This window comes from Trachypithecus francoisi, unplaced genomic scaffold, assembly GCF_009764315.1.
Source record: "Trachypithecus francoisi isolate TF-2019V2 unplaced genomic scaffold, Tfra_2.0 Lachesis_group5, whole genome shotgun sequence".
NCBI lineage: Eukaryota > Metazoa > Chordata > Mammalia > Primates > Cercopithecidae > Trachypithecus > Trachypithecus francoisi.
Window position 1 is genome coordinate 13,361,654 of NW_022681470.1, and position 20,342 is coordinate 13,381,995.

The 20,342-nt window shown below is 39.5% G+C and overlaps 1 protein-coding gene across 5 annotated transcripts in view; it reads left to right on the plus strand.

Moving 5' to 3' along the window:
- The window catches only part of ARID4B (AT-rich interaction domain 4B), a 163,739-nt gene that overhangs the window by 139,904 nt on the left and 3,493 nt on the right, over nt 1-20,342 (plus strand). For 4 of the 5 annotated variants that reach the window (XM_033200311.1, XM_033200313.1, XM_033200314.1 and 1 more), the window contains 4 exons: nt 8,232-9,443; nt 12,926-13,039; nt 15,388-15,603; nt 17,919-18,065. In XM_033200311.1, the coding sequence (XP_033056202.1) occupies nt 8,232-9,443; nt 12,926-13,039; nt 15,388-15,603; nt 17,919-18,065 (1,689 nt within the window). Of the gene's footprint in view, nt 1-8,231; nt 9,444-12,925; nt 13,040-13,896; nt 14,053-15,387; nt 15,604-17,918; nt 18,066-20,342 lie in introns of all 5 variants that reach the window. The other variant, XR_004434429.1, reaches the window with a different exon arrangement.

Consider the following 20,342-nt stretch of genomic DNA (forward strand, 5'->3'; position numbering starts at 1 on the left):
TTGGAAATAGCACTGCTCTAGTCTGGACTGGCTTCCCTCTATGTCTGTTGCACAGCTATTTTCCTAGGGAGATCTCATTTTAGGGATCTCCTTTAATGTAGTTCTTGGATTTCTTTGTTTTTGGCATCTCACGTTCCTGCCCACCCCTATACTTTCATTTTGGTGAAGCACATTCTGTAGTAGCTTCTTAAGAACAAGTGCATGAGAAGGAATTTTTAGAGATTGGCTGCATTTAAATATTTGTGTTCAGTTTTGCAAATATCTTTATTCATAGTTTGACTAGATTGGAAGTTTTTCCTTCAGTATTTTATTGGCAGTGTTGAATTGTTTTTTTTGCTTCCAGTGTTGCTTTTGTGAAGTCCAGAGCTCTTCCAACTCCTGACTCTTTGTGTGTGACTTGTTTTATTCTTTATTTTTTGCTTTTCCCTCTCTGGAATCTTTTTTTTTCTTTTTTTGAGATGGAGTCTCACTCTGTCGCCCAAGCTGGAGTGTAGTGGCACAATTTCGGCTTACTGCAACCTCTGCCTCCTGGGTTCTAGTGATTCTCCTGCCTCAGCCTCCCTAGTAGGTGGGATTGCAGGGACCTGCCAGCACACCTGGGTAATTTTCGTATTTTTAGTAGAGATAGAGTTTCGCCATTTTAGCCAGGCTGGTCTTGAACTGCTGACCTGAAGTGATCAGCTCACCTCAGCCTCCCAAAGTGCCAGGATTACTGGCATGAGCCACCATGCCCTGCTAGGAATCTTGAATCTTTTGTTTTTCATGTCCAAAAATTTCACTCTGAAATATATCTACACACGGCCAAAGCAAGAGAACAGATATATCTGTAGCACACTTGGCTGTTCTTTTTTTTTAGCCTTGTGTGGATATATTTTCATCCCCTGTGATGTCTACTTGCTAGACTCTTTCATTCTAGCAACTTCTGTCTTTCTGTTCTAGGCAGTTTTTTTTGAATGATTTTCTTGATTATTTCCTCTCCTGCATTTTACTGTTCTCTCCCTTTTTATTTTTCATTCATTATTATTATTTTAAAAAATAATTATTATTTTTGAGATGAGGTGTCACTATATTGCCCAGGCTGGTCTCAAACTTCTGAACTCAAGCGATCTTCCTCTCTCAGCCTCCCAAAGTGCTAGGATTACAGGCATGAGCCACCGTGCCGGCCCCGCCAAATTTTTCTTTTTTTTTTTTGATTGAGACTGTGTTTCACTATGTTCAGCCCAGGCTGTTCTCACACTTCTGGGCTCAAGCAGTCCTCCTGCCTCAGCCTCCCAAGTAGCTGGGTAGCTGGGGTTATAGGTGCATGACACTGCACTTGGCTGTTATCTTTCTTTGGCCAGCCATTATTTGATATTATACCTTCTGTAATACACTCTAATATGCTCACATTTTAATTTCTTGCTTTTTATTAATTTTTTTGTCTTTTTCTTATTTCTTTGAAATTTTATCTGCTTTGTCTTTTAATCCTTTTGTTGACTTCTTGCTGTAATGTTTAATTTTTCAATTTTTTTTTTTTTTTGAGACTGAGTCTCACTGTGTCGCCTAGGCTGGAGTGCAGTGGCGCGATCTTGGCTCACTGCAGCCTCCGCCTTCTGAGTTCAGGCTGCAACCCTCACCTTCCGAGTTCAAGTGATTCTCCTGCCTCAGCCTCCCGAGTAGCTGGGATTACAGGTGGTTGCCACAGCACCCAGCTAATTTTTTGTATTTTTAGTAGAGATGGGGTTTCACTCTCTTGGCCAGGCTGATCTTGAACTCCTGACCTTGTGATCCACCTGCCTCAGCCTCCCAAAGTGCTGGGATTACAGACGTGAGCCATTGCGCCTGGCCTTTTAATGAATATTTTAAAATTAAACTAGTTTGATTTTTCAAGAGCTCTATTTTCTGTGTGTTTTGTAGCACTCTGTTCTTATAGATGGACGCAATACCTTACCTTTCTGAGTTTGATCTTTCAAAGAATTTTATAAGTTTTTTTTTTTTTTTTTTGCTATGTCAATTACCTCTAATTTGCTTTTTTTCTATTTTGTTGTTTTGAACTCTTCCCTATTGAGAATTTTTTTTCCTGGCTGTCTTAAGATTATGAAGGAAAGACTAAACTGATTTGGAAATTGCAAGCATATGGTTGGCACTTGTTGACCTTGAGTTTCACTATTGTGTGATCTGGTTGGCCATTTCCTGGGGAATTAATAATATGAAGTCTTTAGGTCTTTTTCTCTTAGACTAGTTGGCTTCCAGAGAAAATAGTCCCAATCTCTTGACTGGAGGGTGGTAAGAGAATGGTTTCCAGTGTTCTAGGGTCTAGTTGCAGAACAGAGATTGGGGTGGGGGGATTTTTAGTGTTTAGATATGTTCATGAATTCCCCTAATTTCAGCATTACATCTGTACCTGTGCCTTCAACAGTTGTTAGCATCTTCCAGGCTAGGAGCCCTCTCCTACTATCTTCAGAGAATAAAGCTCTAGAAGGGCAGTCACCTTGCAACCTGAAATGAGGTGGGGATCTAGGCATCTAAGTAATTTTCAGTCTTCACCCATTGCTCCTTGTATGAGGCTCCCCACTGCCCTTTTTTATTTTCATAGGCACTAGGGCAGTCAGTAATTATTGAGGGTTCTATGGTAAACTGGGTTGGTTCTTGGCTTTCCTCACTGCTGGTATGAGGTTTAGCCTTCTTTGGTGCCCTTCATTCATTCATCTGCTTTCTGACTTGCAAATTGTGTTGCTTTTCTCTATTTTTCCCCATTTTTATAGGTTTATATCATTTCAGAAATTGCATTTTTATACCATATATATGACATATTAGTATATATAGATACACAGACACACACACACACATATATAAAATGCCCCCAAACCCCCCCACACACATATTTATACTGTATGTGTAATATACACTCACATGTGTGCAGTCTTTTTACAGATGGGATCATTAACATATTACAAACTTTTTTTTCCCCAACTTAGTATAACTTATAAATCTTTCCAAATCAGCACATCCACATCTACTGTGGATCATAATTTATTTAATTAGTTTCTAACAAAAAGACATTTTGGTTACTTCCCATATTTTTCCTGTTAGTTCAACAATGAATATCATGTTTGCATACTTTTAACATTTTAAGTGCTCTCTTCATATTTTCTTTTTTCCTCAGTGAATTTTATTTTATTTTATTTTTGGCCACAGATCAAATTGCAGACATTTCAAATATTTCTGATTAATTAATGATCATCATATGAATGCATATTTGTGTGTATATGTATACATAAAAGTTTGATACCCCTTGTAAGTAGAGAACACAGACAGCTAAGATTCTATCCTCTTGTCCTGAGATGAGTTGGGAATAAAGCTAGAGGTACAGTGGTAGTTGGAGTTCTGTGGAGAAATTGAATGTCTCTGGAGAATAATCTTCTACATTCTGGCAGTGGAAATCCCCTAGAGTAAACTAGATCCCAGATGAATCACGTAAAGTCTGTCAGTTAATAAATCCGACTAACAGTAGTGCCAACCAAGTTTTAATAGGGCATTCTTGATCATCTCTTGTTAAACTCAGAGAACCTGCAGTATCTATAAAACAAGAATAAGCTGGGCGTGGTAGCTCACATCTGTAATCCCAGCACTTTGGGTGGCCAAGATGGGCAGATCACCTGAGGTCAGGAGTTCAAGACCAGCCTGACCAACATGAAGAAAACCCGTCTCTACAAAAAAAAAAAAAAAAAGCCTGGCGTGGTGGCGCATGCCTGTAGTTCCAGCTACTTGGGAAGCTGAGGCAGGAGGATCGCTTGAACCCAGGAGGCGGAGGTTGTGGTGAGCCGAGACTACGCCATAGCACTCCAGCCTGGGCAACAAGAGTGAAATTCCTGTCTGAAAAAAAAAAAAAAAAGAAAAAGTTGCATTGAAAAAGAACAAGAAAGACTTGGAGATAAAAATCTAAATTAGGCCAGGCACAATGTCTGACGCCTATAATCCCAGCCCAGCACTTTGGGAGGCCAAGGTAGGCAGATCACTTGCTCAGGAGTTCCAGACCAGCTAAGCAACATGGTGAAACCCTGTCTCTACTAAAAATACTAAAATTAACCGGATGTGGTGCTTGGTGCCTATAATCCCAGCTGCTCAGAAGGCAGAAGCATGAGAATCGTTTGAACCCATACCACTGCACTCCAGTCTGGGCAACAGAGAGAGACTCTGTCTCAGAAACAAAAACAAGGCCGGGCGCGGTGGCTCAAGCCTGTAATCCCAGCACTTTGGGAGGCCGAGACGGGCGGATCACGAGGTCAGGAGATCGAGACCATCCTGACTAACACGGTGAAACCCCGTCTCTACTAAAAACTACAAAAAACTAGCCGGGCGAGGTGGCGGCGCCTGTAGTCCCAGCTACTCGGGAGGCTGAGGCAGGAGAATGGCGTGAACCCGGGAGGCGGAGCTTGCAGTGAGCTGAGATCCGGCCACTGCACTCCAGCCTGGGTGACAGCGCGAGACTCCGTCTCAAAAAAAAAAAAAAAAAAAAGAAACAAAAACAAAAAATGTAAATTAAAATTCAGAAGAGCTGGGCACGTTGGCTCACGCCTGTAATCCTAGCACTTTGGGAGGCCGAGGCAGGTGGATCACCTGAGGTCAGGAGTTTGAGACCAGCCTGACCAATATGGTGAAACCCCGTCTCTGCTAAAAATACAAAAATTAGCTTGGTATGTGCCTCTAGTCCCAGCTATTGGGGAGACAGGAGAATTGCCTGAACCGTGGAGGAGGTGGAGGTTGCAGTGAACCGAGATTGTGCCATTGCACTCCAGCCTGGGCAACAGAGCAAGACTCTTGTCTCCAAAAAAAAAAAAAAAAAAAAAAAAAAAATTTCAGTAGAGCATTAAGAATTTTAAATGGAGGAAATCTTCAGAAAGTATAAAAAAAGCAGCGATGGAAATTTTCAAGAAAAGATAAGTTATATAGTGTATTAACCTAGGAAGGGGGAAGTATGAAAATAGAGGAGAGAGGCCAGGCACAGTGACTCACGCCTGTAATCCTGGCACTTTGTGAGGCTGAGGCGGGCGGATCACGAGGTCAGGAAATCAAGACCATCCTGGCCGACACGGTGAAACCCTGTCCCTACCAAAATACAAAAATTAACTGGGTATGATGGCAAGCGCCTGTAGTCCCAGCAACTCAGGAGGCTGAGGCGGGGGAATCACTTGAACCTGGGAGGTGGAGGTTGCAGTGAGCTGAGATTGTGCCACTGCACTCCATCCTGATGACAGAGCAAGACTCAGTCTCAAAAAAAAAAAAAAAAAAAAAGCTAGTAACTAAAAGAAGAAAAATTCCAGAACTGACAGACACAAATCTTTACATTGAGATTGCTCACTAGGTACCTAATAAATTAATAGAGAGTCATACCATAGTACATCATTATGAAATTATAAAATACCAAGAATGAAAAAATCACCATGAAGGAATGAGAAACCAAATGAAAGTTATGGTTTATAACCCCTTAAGCAAAGAAGCAGTACATTCAGAAGGATTCAGAACTCTGAAGGAGACAATTTTTAACCTAGAATTCTGTACCTTGTTAAACAATCAATGAAGTTTGAGGGTAAGGATGTATTCATATATGTAAGGACAATGAATATTTACATCCCATGTACCTTTTTAAGGAAGCTACTGGATGGTGAGCTCTAGTACAGATGCGATAACCAAGGAAGAAGAAGATGTGAGATTCAGTTAACAGTGGATCTAGCTCAAGAGAAGGCAGCGAGGAGGATTCCCAGGATGACAGCTGTTAGAGCAGACCCAGAGAGATACCACCCAGATGCTGTTGCAGAAAATAGCTCTCTAGGGTGCAGAGATTGGGTGAATAAGGGGAAATTGGATACAATGCTTGATTTAATGAAATAAAATAACGTGAAAGAGATACAAAGGAAGATATAATGCAGAAAAGTAGTTGGAAACTTTGAAAAATAAAAGGCTGTATAAGAAAGGAAGTTTATCAAATGTACTACTAATTTCTGCAGGGAACCACATTTACATGTATTAAAATACTATATTGTAAAAATGAAAGATAACTATATATAGGAAGGATGGTAGAGGGCAGATATGGGTGTTGATAAGAAAGAATCCCCATTGCTCATAGAGGATAAACTTTATAAATAAGTCAGCAGACCAGGGACGTTGGCTCATGCCTATAATCCCAGTGCTTTGGGAGACTGAGATGAGCAGATCACTTGGGGTCAAGAGTTCAAGATCAGCCTGGCTAAAATAATGAAACTTCATCTCTACTAAAAATATAAAAATAGCTGGGCATGGTGGTGTGTGTCTGTAGTCCCAGCTAGTTTGGAGGCTAAGGCAGGAGAATTGCTTGAACCTGGGAAGAAGAGATCACAGTGAACTGAGATCACACCGCCGCACTCCAGCCTGGGTGACAGAATGAGATTCCATCACACACACACACACAAAAATAAATAAAGAAAACAAATAGTATATTATTAATAGTAAGAGATGACTATAACAGATGTTAACACTTTGGAGGTGGAAAAAGATTTTTATCCTCTTGTTGGTTTTTCATTATGAGTCTAGATTTGTTTTTAATGATGTATATGTATTGTTTTGATAATTTTAAAAATGTAGCCATGTAGGCACACATTGTAAAGGTCAAATGTTTTAGCAATCTTAGTTATATCAGTTACGTTTTACATTTAATGAATTTAGCTAAAGAACATGCATGGATTTCTCAGAAGAGAGCTATAGTTAAGGTTGTAAGTTCTGGAGTTAAATGACTTAGGTTTAACTACTTTTGGGGGTAGATTAACCTCTTAAATCCCAGTCCCTTTTTTTTTTTTTTTTTTTTTTTTTGCTGTGTTTTGTTGTGTTGCTTTTGTTTGTTTTTCTTATTCATTTAAAACCCTAGTCTCTTAAACTATAAAGGGGGGCTGATAATGACATGTATCTCGTAGGGCTGTTGTGAGGAGTGAATGAGATGGTCTGTTCAAAGCGTGTCAAAGTAACCAGCATGTAGTAAGTTCTCAGGAATTGTTATCTTAAAATAATAATAAAATGATTTACCAGAATGAACACACTGAAGCAGTAAGTTCCATAATTAATTTTATACAAGTTAATAGTAACTAAAATTAGTTTTATCTATTCTTTAAAGCATCATGGAAATCATTGATTACAAAATTATTGGATATTCATTATTACATTGAAAAATGAAGCTGGCCAGGTGTGGTGGCTCACGCCTTTAATCTCAGCACTTTGGAAGGCCAAGGTGGGCAGATTGCTTGAGCTCAGGAGTTCAAGATCAGCCTTGGCAACATGACGAGACCCTGTCTCTACAAAAAATACAAAAATTAGCCGGGTGTGGCACACCTGTAGTCCCAGCTACTTGGGAGGCTGAGGTGGGAGGATCATTTGAGCCCAGGGGGTTGAGGCTGCAGTGAGCCATGATAGTGCCTGGGGAATAGAGAAGACCCTGTCTCAAAAAAAAATAGAGAGAGAGAAAGAGAAAGAAAAGAAAGAAAAAGAAGGGAGGGAGGGAGGGAAAGAAAATAAAACAAAAGAAAATGAAAGAAAAATGAGAGGCCAGGTGCAGAAGCTTGCTCCTGTGATCCCAGCTACCCAGGAGTCTGAGGTGGGAGGATCTCTTGAGCCTAGGAGTTTGAGGCTGAAGTGCGCTGTGATTGTGCCACTGCACTCCAGCTTGGTTGAGAGAGTGAGACCCTGTCTCTGATTAAAAGAAAAATGAAGGCTATAGTTTTATAAGAATATAAATAGTGAGCCGAGATCGAGCCACTGCACTTCAGCTTGGGTGACAAAGTGAGACTCCATCTCAAAAAAAAAAGAATATAAACTTACAGGTAGTACAATCTGGGATTATATCCTGAGTCCACTATTTTCTTAGATATATTATGATAAAAATATTATACTCATAATAACTTGGAGAATCTTTTTTCTTTTTTATTTCCACTTTATTAAGGTATAGTTTACATAAAATTGATGACTTTTATGTTTAAAATTTGATGGGTTTTGACAAAAGTATACAGTATTATAACCATCACCGTGATCGTAATAGAACATTTCCATCATCGGAAGTGCCTCTTAGCCTCTTTGAAACCCAGTTGCTTTGCATGTAACATAGAGATAAAAGCAAGCGACCTCGGGTGGCTGTATACACAGGACTAATATATACAGTCCCTGGTACATAGAAGACATTGCTAGTGTTCTTATCAAACTCATCATTTTTTTTTTCTCTTATTTTCTAGCTTCTGAAAGTTCTGCTGAAGACAGTGAGCAGGAAGATGAGAGAGGTGCTCAAGACATGGATAATAATGGCAAAGAGGAATCTAAGATTGATCATTTGACCCACAACAGAAATGATCTTATTTCAAAAGAGGAACAGAACCCTTCATCTGTGCTAGAAGAAAACAAAGTTCATGCAGATTTGGTAATATCCAAACCAGTGTCAAAATCTCCAGAAAGATTAAGGAAAGATATAGAAGTATTATCTGAAGATACTGATTATGAAGAAGATGAAGTCACAAAAAAGAGAAAGGATGTCAAGAAGGACACAACAGATAAATCTTCAAAACCACAAATAAAACGTGGTAAAAGAAGGTATTGCAATACAGAAGAGTGTCTAAAAACTGGATCACCTGGCAAAAAGGAAGAGAAGGCCAAGAACAAAGAATCACTTTGCATGGAAAACAGTAGCAACAGCTCTTCAGATGAAGATGAGGAAGAAAAATCAAAAGCAAAGATGACACCAACTAAGAAATACAATGGTTTGGAGGAAAAAAGAAAATCTCTACGGACAACTGGTTTCTATTCAGGATTTTCAGAAGTGGCAGAAAAAAGGATTAAACTTTTAAATAACTCTGATGAAAGACTTCAAAACAGCAGGGCCAAAGATCGAAAAGATGTCTGGTCAAGTATTCAGGGACAGTGGCCTAAAAAAACGCTGAAAGAGCTTTTTTCAGACTCTGATACTGAGGCTGCAGCTTCCCCACCCCATCCCCCCCCAGAGGAGGGGGCGGCAGAGGAGTCACTACAGACTGTGACTGAAGAGGAGAGTTGTCCACCCAGTGTAGAACTAGAAAAACCACCTCCGGTCAATGTCGATAGTAAACCCATTGAAGAAAAAACAGTAGAGGTCAATGACAGAAAAGCAGAATTTCCAAGTAGTGGCAGTAATTCAGTGCTAAATACCCCTCCTACTACACCTGAATCGCCTTCATCAGTCACTGTAACAGAAGGCAGCCGGCAGCAGTCTTCTGTAACAGTATCAGAACCACTGGCTCCAAACCAAGAAGAGGTTCGAAGTATCAAGAGTGAAACTGATAGCACAATTGAGGTGGATAGTGTTGCTGGGGAGCTCCAAGACCTCCAGTCTGAAGGGAATAGCTCGCCAGCAGGTTTTGATGCCAGTGTGAGCTCAAGCAGTAGTAATCAGCCAGAACCAGAACATCCTGAAAAAGGTGAGAAGGAAAATGTATATGTTGACATATTTTAGGATTTCCCCTCTTAAAGCTTCAATGATTTCACAGTATCTCTTGTTATAACGTGAGGCGATTAAGTGTCGTATTTGTGTGAACATGGTAAAGATGGAAATTTTAAAGGTAATTTGAAAATGAATAGTGGAATGCATTTAAAAGCTTGAGAAGGCTTTAATGTGCTTTGCTTGAGCCATCCATGACATTTTATTGTGGACCAGAACACATGCTAGAAATTGCACCCAGGCCCAAATCCAAACCTGTTTGAGAATTCATTATATGCAGTGGTTGACTGTATGGCATGAGCAACTTAAATCTATTTCTGTAACATTGTTTTTGCAATTGTAATGTGCAGTTTCTCACGAACATTTTGATTTATTGACAGACCCCTCCACCCTTAACCAAATACTGTATATAGGGGTTTGGAGCAACCAACTGTCCAGGCACTGCTTTCCTCAGACAACCGTGTCAAACTGATTTTCAAGCCTGACTAACTTGTGTGAGTTTGTAAAGGAATTTGATGCTTTCTTAGATGCATAGCTTCCAAATTGAAGGACCAATGTGTACGTTAATAACCTACAATAATACTTTTTGATTTTCCGTGAAATTGTTAAAAGTGGAAATTCAAATCGGTACCTTCCCAAAGTATTAGTGCCTTTCGATGGTGCCATAGCCATACTTCTGTCATCATTTTTCTTATAAACCACTTCATTGAGGTATCTTTAAATCAGTATACTCTAGGCTGACACCTGGCTTTGGAACACACTTTTCCATTGTAAAGACAGAGCAGAGCACTAGGGTATGTTTTTTATATACCATAAAAGATTTTAGAATGCTAGCTTTCGGTTTTCAGCAGAGCTTAAAGAGATATGGTCTAGATCAAATTAGTTAATTCTGTGTTTTCTCAGGAATCTTGACTTAAAACATTTCTGTTTTAAAATAAATTAAAAATATATTTGCAGTTAAATTGAAATGTTCTTTGCTTTTTTCACATTTACAAGTATAACTACTATGATTTTATCTGTGCCATACTATCTCATGGAACTGAACTATCCAGACATGACTAATTTTCAAAATGAAAGAAACCTTTATTTCAGAATATTAGACAGGCTTTCAACAATAAAATTTTACTGACCACGCCTGTAATCCCAGCACTTTGGGAGGTGGAGACAGGTGGATCACGAGGTCAGGAGATCGAGACCATCCTGGCTAACATGGTGAAACCCCGTCTCTACTAAAAAAAATACAAAAAACTAGCCAGGTGAGGTGGCAGGCGCCTGTAGTCCCAGCTACTCGGGAGGCTGAGGCAGGAGAATGGCGTAAACCCGGGAGGCGGAGCTTGCAGTGAGCTGAGATCTGGCCACTGCACTCCAAGCCTGGGCAACAGAGCAAGACTCTGTCTCAAAAAAAAAAAAAAAAAAAAAAAAAAAAGAGAGACGATATCTTATCTGCTAATAGACTAAGTCAACACTGCCATTTTGAATCTTAATCTTGACTAGGTTAATAATTATGGAATTTGAAAGCTACTCCTAAATTTAGGGTAATTTATATCTTTTTAGAGTTTTGCTCTTGTTGCCCAGGCTGGAATGCAGTGGTGCAGTCTTGGCTCACTGCATCCTCCGCCTCCCAGGTTCAAGAGATTCTCCAGCCTCAGCCTGCTGAGTATCTGGGATTAACGCCCAGCTAATTTTTGTATTTTGTTTAGTAGAAATGGGGTTTCACCATGTTGGCCAGGCTGGTCTTGAACTCCTGACCTCAGGTAATCCACCTACCTCAGCCTCCCAAATAGCTAGAATTACAGGCATGAGCCACCACGCCCTGCCAGAAATAAATTCTTAAGCACCTATCTCACATGGCCACATTTTAATAAATTTACTTACTATGAATATTGGAGAGTCAACACTATATCACAAGTTAAAATGTAAGTTTTACTATTTAGATGTGGTTTTTTCCTCTTAATTTACTCTACATTGAAGGTTTTTATTTTTTAGCATCTGAGCACTTTAGAATTAAACTCTCTTGGAGAGAAACCTGACAATTACGACTCTGTGCTTCAGTATGGTCAATATCTACGTCTCCTTTGTGTTTCACTTAAATTGTTATATTAAAATGACTTTAGGTGAGTTCACATACTTGGTGTAAAAAATAAAAAAGAAATAAATATTAAAAATTTAAAAAGGTATTAGGAAATGTTATAAGTAAGATTATATGACCCATTTTTATAAAAGGAAGTTGCAGACAGTTAATTACTTGTCCTGTTTTTGACCGAGGAAGTTAGGTTTTATACACAGAAGGTTGATTTAGTGTCTGACATTGGAACTGAATGGAGATAGTACTTTATTAGTCTCTGGAGAAAAAATGCTTATTTTATACAATCTGAGAGATAACATATATGAATTAGACAGAAGTATAGCAGATGCTAAGGAATAGAAAAATGCTACAGTTGAGAGAAGTGATTCATCAGTGAAGGCTGGAACATCTTAGTGAAGATGTAGGACTTGGGCTAGTCCTTGAAGAAAAGGGAGACATTTATTTGTAATGTTTTGCAATAATTTCCCACTAAGAAGATGAGACGTGTTTTAGAACTACTATGTTGAATTTGTAAATGGTATGTGTGTTAACCAGACAGTGTCCTGGGAGCTTAGTTATTTTTGAAATAAATTGATTAAAAAAACCAAGTGTGAATTACTGCTAAAATTTACCCCATTAATAACATTATATCATTTTAAAAATTGTGTTAATATAAGACATAATGTCGCTAACATTTTAACCTGTGATTAAGTCTTTATATTTTGGTTTTATTGAATCTTAACAAATTTCAGTTTTTATTTTCAGCATATGCTTGTTTTTTAATTACTAGGCTCATAAAACTCCCAGTACTATATTAAGGACTATTTTCAATTTAGATCTATTTTTAAAAGAAGGATGTGCATACTTTATTTCCCTTTTTAAAAAACCTGACTTTTGGCCGGGCGCGATGGCTCAAGCCTGTAATCCCAGCACTTTGGGAGGCCGAGACGGGCGGATCACGAGGTCAGGAGATCGAGACCATCCCGGCTAATACGGTGAAACCCGTCTCTACTAAAAAATACAAAAAACTAGCCGGGCGAGGTGGCAGGCGTCTGTAGTCCCAGCTACTCGGGAGGCTGAGGCAGGAGAATGGCGTAAACCCCGGGGGGCGGAGCTTGCAGTGAGCTGAGATCTGGCCACTGCACTCCAGCCTGGGCGACAGAGCGAGACTCCGTCTCAAAAAAAAAAAAAAAAAAAACCCTGACTTTTATTATGTACAAGAATTGAGCTTCCATTAATGACAGTTTATTAAAAAATTGTAATTTCTGTGACAATTTATAAATGTCATAAAGAACATGTAGATTTAGATTGTTCTATGCTTCTAAAATGTGAAATTAATTTATACCTAGGAAATGTTGGATTTTATTTTGTGTTACTTAATTCTTTTCCCTTAATAGCCTGTACAGGTCAGAAAAGAGTAAAAGATGCTCAGGGAGGAGGAAGTTCATCAAAAAAGCAGAAAAGAAGCCATAAAGCAACAGTGGTAAACAACAAAAAGAAGGGAAAAGGCAGTAAGTGTGAAATCTCTAATTTTTAAAATATAAAAATAATACCTGATAATTTTCCCCCCAGTAAGAAAATGGTATTCAGGATATAGGATAGTACATTATTTTGATTTTGTCTGTATACTCAAAAAAAGTCACACAGATTCTGTAAGGCTACTTGCTTTAAAAAGAAAAAAAAAAAACCATGCATTAGGAGAAATACCTAATGTTAATGACGAGTTGATAGGTGCAGCAAACCAACATGGCGCATGTATACCTACGTAACAAACCTGCACGTTGTGCACATGTACCCTAGAACTTAAAGTATAATAATAATAAAGAATTTCTGCAAAAAAAAAAAAAAAAAAAAAACACAGGTTTTCTAATCTTAGGTAAATTCTAGTTTTAAGCAAGTTGGTGTTATTCAGCGGTGGTATGGATTGCTGATGAAAAATCAAGTAATCTGTTTTTGAAATAGTAGCCAATATACTATAAACCTTTGTGTTCCACAGTTATTTTCACTTGCTATAAAATGTATCACACATTGTGAAATGTTTCAACTATGTGTTATTTTTATTACAGTGAAATTGATCGCTTAGTAATTCTTCAAGGCAAAATCAGCATAGAAGTATAACAATCAAGATAACTTTAGAACTATAATTCCAACAACTCTGTCTACGACATTTATCTTTGGTACCCTATATTATGTGACCTGAGAGTAACTACAAACAATACTTTTTGCTAAGTATGCTCCAACTTTAGCAACGACTCCGTTCATCAATCCACAGAAAATATATATACTGTATTTCTTCTGAGGGCTGCACATTTTATCTCTTTTGTAGACAAAGTAAGAAGCAGAAAATATGTAAAGAATTTTTTTTCAGGTGCCCCACACTGACCTCCTGCTGCTCTTCCAGGAGACTCCTGCCACCTCCACTGCCTGACCTTTGCTAGCAGCCGGCTTGGCTGCACTTCAGTGCAGAAAAGGGTTATTCGGCCAGCTCCCCGAGGTTCTGCTGAGCCCATATGACTTCCAGGCGGTGAATATGGTGTCCCTGGGGCCCCGGGCGGCTGTGCTCAGCAAGGCCATGAAAGCCAGGCTGAGACAGTCCACTGCATAGAGTGGGGCCAACCCTTGGGTGGCTTAGCTAGGAGTTGCCAGGGGTTCCAGAGCAGCAGTGGGGGAGCTGGGAGGGAAGTTGTATATATGTGTCAACCAGTGGTGGAGTTTCTTTATTCCCAATATTTCACAGTGGGAGGAGTTGCTGCTATCTGCTTTTACTATTTGGAATACTTTCTGGCTTTGAGAGTTCAACTGTTTTGTTTTTTTTTTTTTGGTGATGTTGTTAAGTGAAAAATCAGTAAATATATGCCAAATCAGTCAGTCATCAATTGTTTGGTGTAACTGGTAGGATATTTAAAGTGTTTTTTCTTTCACTGTGATGTTTTTGTCTTCAAGCGTTTACTATTTAAATGACATTTCCTAGGAGAGTTCATCTTCAATGAGTCATTTAGTATATTCATATAATACAGAGACACAGTGTTCTCCCATTTTACTTACTGGGCTTCTGCCATGGTAAATCAGAATGAGTAACCATTCTCAGAGAATAATTTAGTAACATGAATTAATTTTGATGGAATCTAAAGTAATATTTTATATCCAAAAAGAGATTATCTATGGAAATACTAATCCCATCACCTACCTGTCCACATGGTGAGCTGTCAAGGTCAGGTATTTCCATTTTAGTACTGAAGTTTACTTAGCAATAGCAGTTGTAACATAATTGTTACACAGACTTCTGAATTGTTCATAAAATACTAAATATTTTATTAGGGTGAAACTGATTATTTTAGTCAACCCACAGCATAGGAGTTACTTAAGAATAATTTCATTATACATGTCAAACTTTAGAGTTTATTCCCAAGGAATTCTTTATTGAATATGATGATTGTGCATCATTATTTGTTTGTGGCCAAAGTAGGAAAATGTTGCATATACCCAATGTTACACATTGATTGTAGAAGTTTCTACAATTAATCATTTTAAAATAAGTTATATTTTACTTTATATATTAACATAATAGAGTAAAAATCCATTCAAATGATTACTGTATATTTGACAGTCTACCAAGCATAATGATAGATTAGTGTGAGTGATTTTAAAAAATATATATATTAATGGCAGTTCAGGTAAGAAGTTTTTTGTTTTTGCTTTTCCTAAGATGCTGCTGCATTTGTATGTTATTTTCCAGATTTCTAGGCAAGTTGTTTTCTGTAGTACTAAATTCAAATGACTAATTTTAAATTATCTACTAAAATCTGTGACAAATTTATTATTATATTTTCGTTTATTAAATCTTTCCTTTCTTTTTCAGCAAATAGTAGTGATAGTGAAGAACTTTCAGCTGGTGAAAGTATAACTAAGAGTCAGCCAGTCAAATCAGTTTCCACTGGAATGAAGTCTCATAGTACCAAATCTCCCGCAAGGACACAGTCTCCAGGAAAATGTGGAAAGAATGGTGATAAGGATCCTGATCTCAAGGAACCCAGTAATCGATTACCCAAAGTTTACAAATGGAGTTTTCAGATGTGTAAGTGACATGTTAAATTGACAAGCATGCAGACTTCATCCTAGTAACTTGTTTTGTTTTGTTTTTTGAGACGGAGTCTCACTCTGTTGCCAGGCTGGAGTGCAGTGGTACGATCTTGGCTCACTATAATCTCTAGCCTCCTGGGTTCAAGCCATCCTCCTGCCTCAGCCTCCCGAGTAGCTGGGATTACAGGCAAGCACCACCACACCCAGCTAATTTTTTTGTGTTTTTAGTAGAGACAGGGTTTCACCATGTTGGCCAGGATGGTCTCCATTTCCTGACCTCATGATCCGCCCACCTTGGGCTCACAAAGTGCTGGGATTACAGGCATGAGCCACCGCGCTAGCCTTTATTTTTTTTGAGATAGAGTGTGTCACCCAGGCTAGAGTGCAGTGCAGTGGCATAGTCTCTGCTCACTGCAGTCTCCCTGGTTCAAATGATTCTCCTGCCTCAACCTCCCGAGTAGTTGGGATTACAGACGCCCACCACCACACCCGGCTAATTTTGTTGTTGTTGTATTTTTAGTGGACATAGGGTTTCACCATGTTGGCCAGGCTGGTCTCGAACTCCTGACCTCAGGTGATCCTACCCCCTCAGCCTCGCAAAGTGCTGGGATTTCGGGCATGAGCCACCAGGCCCAGCCCCAATTCTAGTAACTCTTCATGCTAATACTCTGAAAAAGAGACTCTACCAAACTTAATAGATGTATTAATGAATTGCAATGTATAGACCTTATTTGGATCCTGATTTGAATGAATAAATTGGTTAAAGAAAAATTTTAAGGCAGTTGAGGCAAATATCAACACTGACTAGATATTTCTGATATGACATAGGTAATTTGATTTAAAATTATCTGGTGTTAGGGGTCAGGAATGGATAGGGGTGCAGATGATACAAGTTTTGCCATACATTGATGATTACTGAAGCTGGATGATGAGTGCATGGGGTTCACTATCCTTCTGCTATACTTTCGTATGAGAAAACTTCATAAATCTTCATTTAAAAAAAGATATATATATATATGTGTGTGTGTGTGTGTGTGTGTATTTTAAATAGAGACGAGGTCTCACTATGTTGCCCAGGCTAGTCTTGAACTCTTAAGCTCAAGACTGAGCTGATCCTCCCAACTCTGCTTCCCAAAGTGCTAGTATTACAAGTGTGAGCCGTCACACCAGCCAATATGTATATTTTTAAATACTACTCGAGTTTTTCACACAAGGAAATACCTTAAGTATTCTTAGGAGATTGAAGATTGCTTTAGGGCTTTTTAAAATTGCCTTCTAATTTAAATGTTTCACACACTCTTTAAAAAAACCTAAAAAATAACCGAGAACAGAAGAGAAAAATTTATCCACAGTGTTGTTACTCAAAAAATGTGTACAATTTAGCATTTTGCTGTCTTTCCAGGTTTTTTGTTTTGTTTTTATATTTTTGTTTTTTTAGACAGAGTCTCACTCTGTTGCCCAGGCTGGAGTGCAGTGGCATGATCTGGGCTCACTCCAACCTCCACTTCACGAATTCAAGCGATTCTCCTGCCCCAGCCTACCAAATAGCTGGGATTACAGGCACCCGCCACCACGCCTGGCTAATTTTTGTATTTTTAGTTGAGATAGGGTTTCACCATCTTGGCCAGGCTGATATCGAACTCCTGACCTCATGATCTGCCCGCCTCGGCCTCCCAAAGTGCTAGGATTACAGGTGTGAACCACCGTGCCCGGCCCCGGTTTTAAGTGTGATTTTTTTACTGTGGTGATACTGTATATGGATGTGGATATATGTAGATCTTAAGGTGTTTAATTCTGTACATATTCATTCAACAAATAATGGCCGGGCGCGGTGGCTCAAGCCTGTAATCCCAGCACTTTGGGAGGCCGAGGCGGGTGGAGCACGAGGTCAGGAGGTCAAGACCATCCTGGCTAACACGGTGAAACCCCATCTCTACTAAAAGTACAAAAAACTAGCCGGGCGTGGTGGCGGGCACCTGTAGTCCCAGCTACTCGGAGGCTGAGGCTGGAGAATGGCGTAAACCCGGGAGGCGGTGCTTGCAGTGAGCCGAGATCGCGCCACTGCACTCCAGCCTGGGCGACACAGCAAGACTCCGTCTCAAAAAAATATATATATATATATTGTGCATTTATTATGTGCCAGGCATTGTTCTAGGCTAGATAAAAAATTTGGAAAACAAATATTTTAGAAGCCTTAGTTTTTTAATTTATCTCCCTCAACCTTATTCAACAACCATGTTGTGTGTTCTCTCCTTTATATGTTAAAATTTTCTTAAAAAACGTCTATTAATGAAAACTTTAAATTTATAGCGGACCTGGAAAATATGACAAGTGCTGAACGCATCACAATTCTTCAAGAAAAGCTTCAAGAAATCAGAAAACATTATCTGTCATTAAAATCTGAAGTAGCTTCCATTGATCGGAGGAGAAAGCGTTTAAAGAAGAAAGAGAGAGAAAGTAAGTGTTTTTACTTTACTTTTATTTATTTATTTATTTTGAGATGGAGTTTTGCTCTTGTTGCCAGGTTGGAGTGCAATGGCACAATCTTGGCTCACTGCAACCTCCACCTCCTGGGTTTAAGCAGTTCTCCTATCTCAGCTTCCCAAGTAGCTGGAATTACAGGCGTGCGCCACCAAGCCCGGCTGATTTTGTATTCTTTAGGTAGAGACAGGGTTTCGCCAGGTCAATCAGGCTGGTCTCTAACTCCTGACCTCAGGTGATCCACCTGTCTTGTCCTCCCAAAGTGCTAGGATTACAGGCGTGAGCCACAGTGCCTGGTCAGTATTTTTACTTTATTTAAACATAAACCAGAATTTCTCACTCTGCAGTTAGACTGCCATGACTTTATATCTGTCTGTTTTCAGGCAAATTCTTTAATTTCTTTGTCTTATTTTCCTCATCTCTAAAGTGAAATAATTTGTCTCAAAAACAATTATTTCAGATCATAATATTCACTCATAGAGTTTATACTCTACCAAAAACATCCTAATAAGATAATTTCAGATAGTGAAAGCACCATGAAGAAAATACAGTGATGTTACGGCACTGATTGGATGGGTTACTTTAGATTACAAATGGTCAGCATATTTTTGTTGACACCTGAATGACACGAGGAAGTGAGATAAATTAAAATCTGGGAGGAGGCCGGTCACAGTGGCTCACGCCTATAATCCCAGCACTTTGGGAGGCCGAGGTGGGTGGATTGCGTGAGGTCAGGAGGTTGAGACCAGCCTGGCCAACATAGTGAAACCCTGTCTCTACTAAAAATACAAAAAATTAGCTGTGTGTTGTGGCAGGCGCCTGTAATCCCAGCTGCTTGGGAGGCTGAGGCAGGAGAATTGCTTGAACCCAGGAGGCAGATGTTGCAGTGAACCAAGATCATGCCATTGCACTCCAGCCTGGGCAACAAGAGCTGAACTGTCTCAAAAAAAAAAAAAAAAAGAAAAGACATCTATCCAGAAACTCCTTCTAAACAGTGTTTTGTAAATATAGTCACCACAAATTCTTTATAATGAATGCTTTTGCTAAATAGAGCCTCTCTACTGGGTTAGCATTAAAAGTCAGTTCCTAAATACTATTTTAAGAAAAATCCATAGAAAAATGCTTATCCTGGTTACCAAAGAAATGCAAATAAAATAAGGTATCATTCTCTTTTTTTTTTTGAGATGGAATTTCACTCAGTTGCCCAGGCTGGAGTGCAGTGGCGCGATCTCAGCTCACTGCAACCTCTGCCTCCCGAGTTCAAGTGATTTTCCTGCCTCAGCCTCCCGAGTGGCTGGGATTACAAGCGTGCCCGGCAAATTTTTGTATTTTTAGTAGAGACGGGGTTTCACCATGTTGGCCAGGATGCAGGATGGGCTCGATCTCTTGACTTCCTGATCTGCCCGCTTGGGTCTCCCAGAGTGCTGGGATTACAGGCGTGAGCCACTGCGCCCGGCCCAAATAAGGTATCATTCTTACCAAAAAGTTAAAACTAAAAGCAATGCAGGAACAGTATAGTGAAATTCATGTAAGTTATGAGTTGTAAATATAGTAGAATACTACTCAACTTTGAAAAGAAAAAGATCTGTATGTACTGATATGGTACAATCTCTTAAAATGTATTGTTTAAAAAAAAGATGCTGAACTGTGCTTCCACTTGTGTTTTGTTTTTGTTTTTGTTTTTGTTTTTTGAGACGGAGTCTCGGTCAGTCACCAGGCTGGAGTGCAGTGGCGCGATGTCGGCTCACTGCAATCTCTGCCTTCCGGTTCAAGCGATTCTCCTGCCTCAGCCTCCCAAGTAGCTGGGACTACAGGTGCGTGCCGCCATGCCCAGCTAATTTTTGTATTATTATTATTATTATCATTATTATTATTATTATTATTATTGAGACGGAGTCTTGCTCTGTTACCCAGGCTGGAGTGCAGTGGCACGATCTCGACTCACTGCAAGCTCCGCCTCCCGGGTTGATGCTATTCTCCTGCCTCAGCCTCACAAGTAGTTGGGACTATAGGCGCCTGCCACCACGCCTGGCTAATATTTTGTATTTTTAGTAGAGACTGAGTTTCACGGTGCTAGCCAGGATGGTCTCGATCTCCTGACCTGGTGATCCACCCACCTCGGCCTCGCAGAGTGCTGGGATTACAGGTGTGAGCCACCGCGCCCGGCCTCCACCTGTGTTTTTAAAGGTGTTGCTATATCTACATATTTTAAATTTGTATATCGTATCTCTAGATTCTAGAGGGAAAATTCCT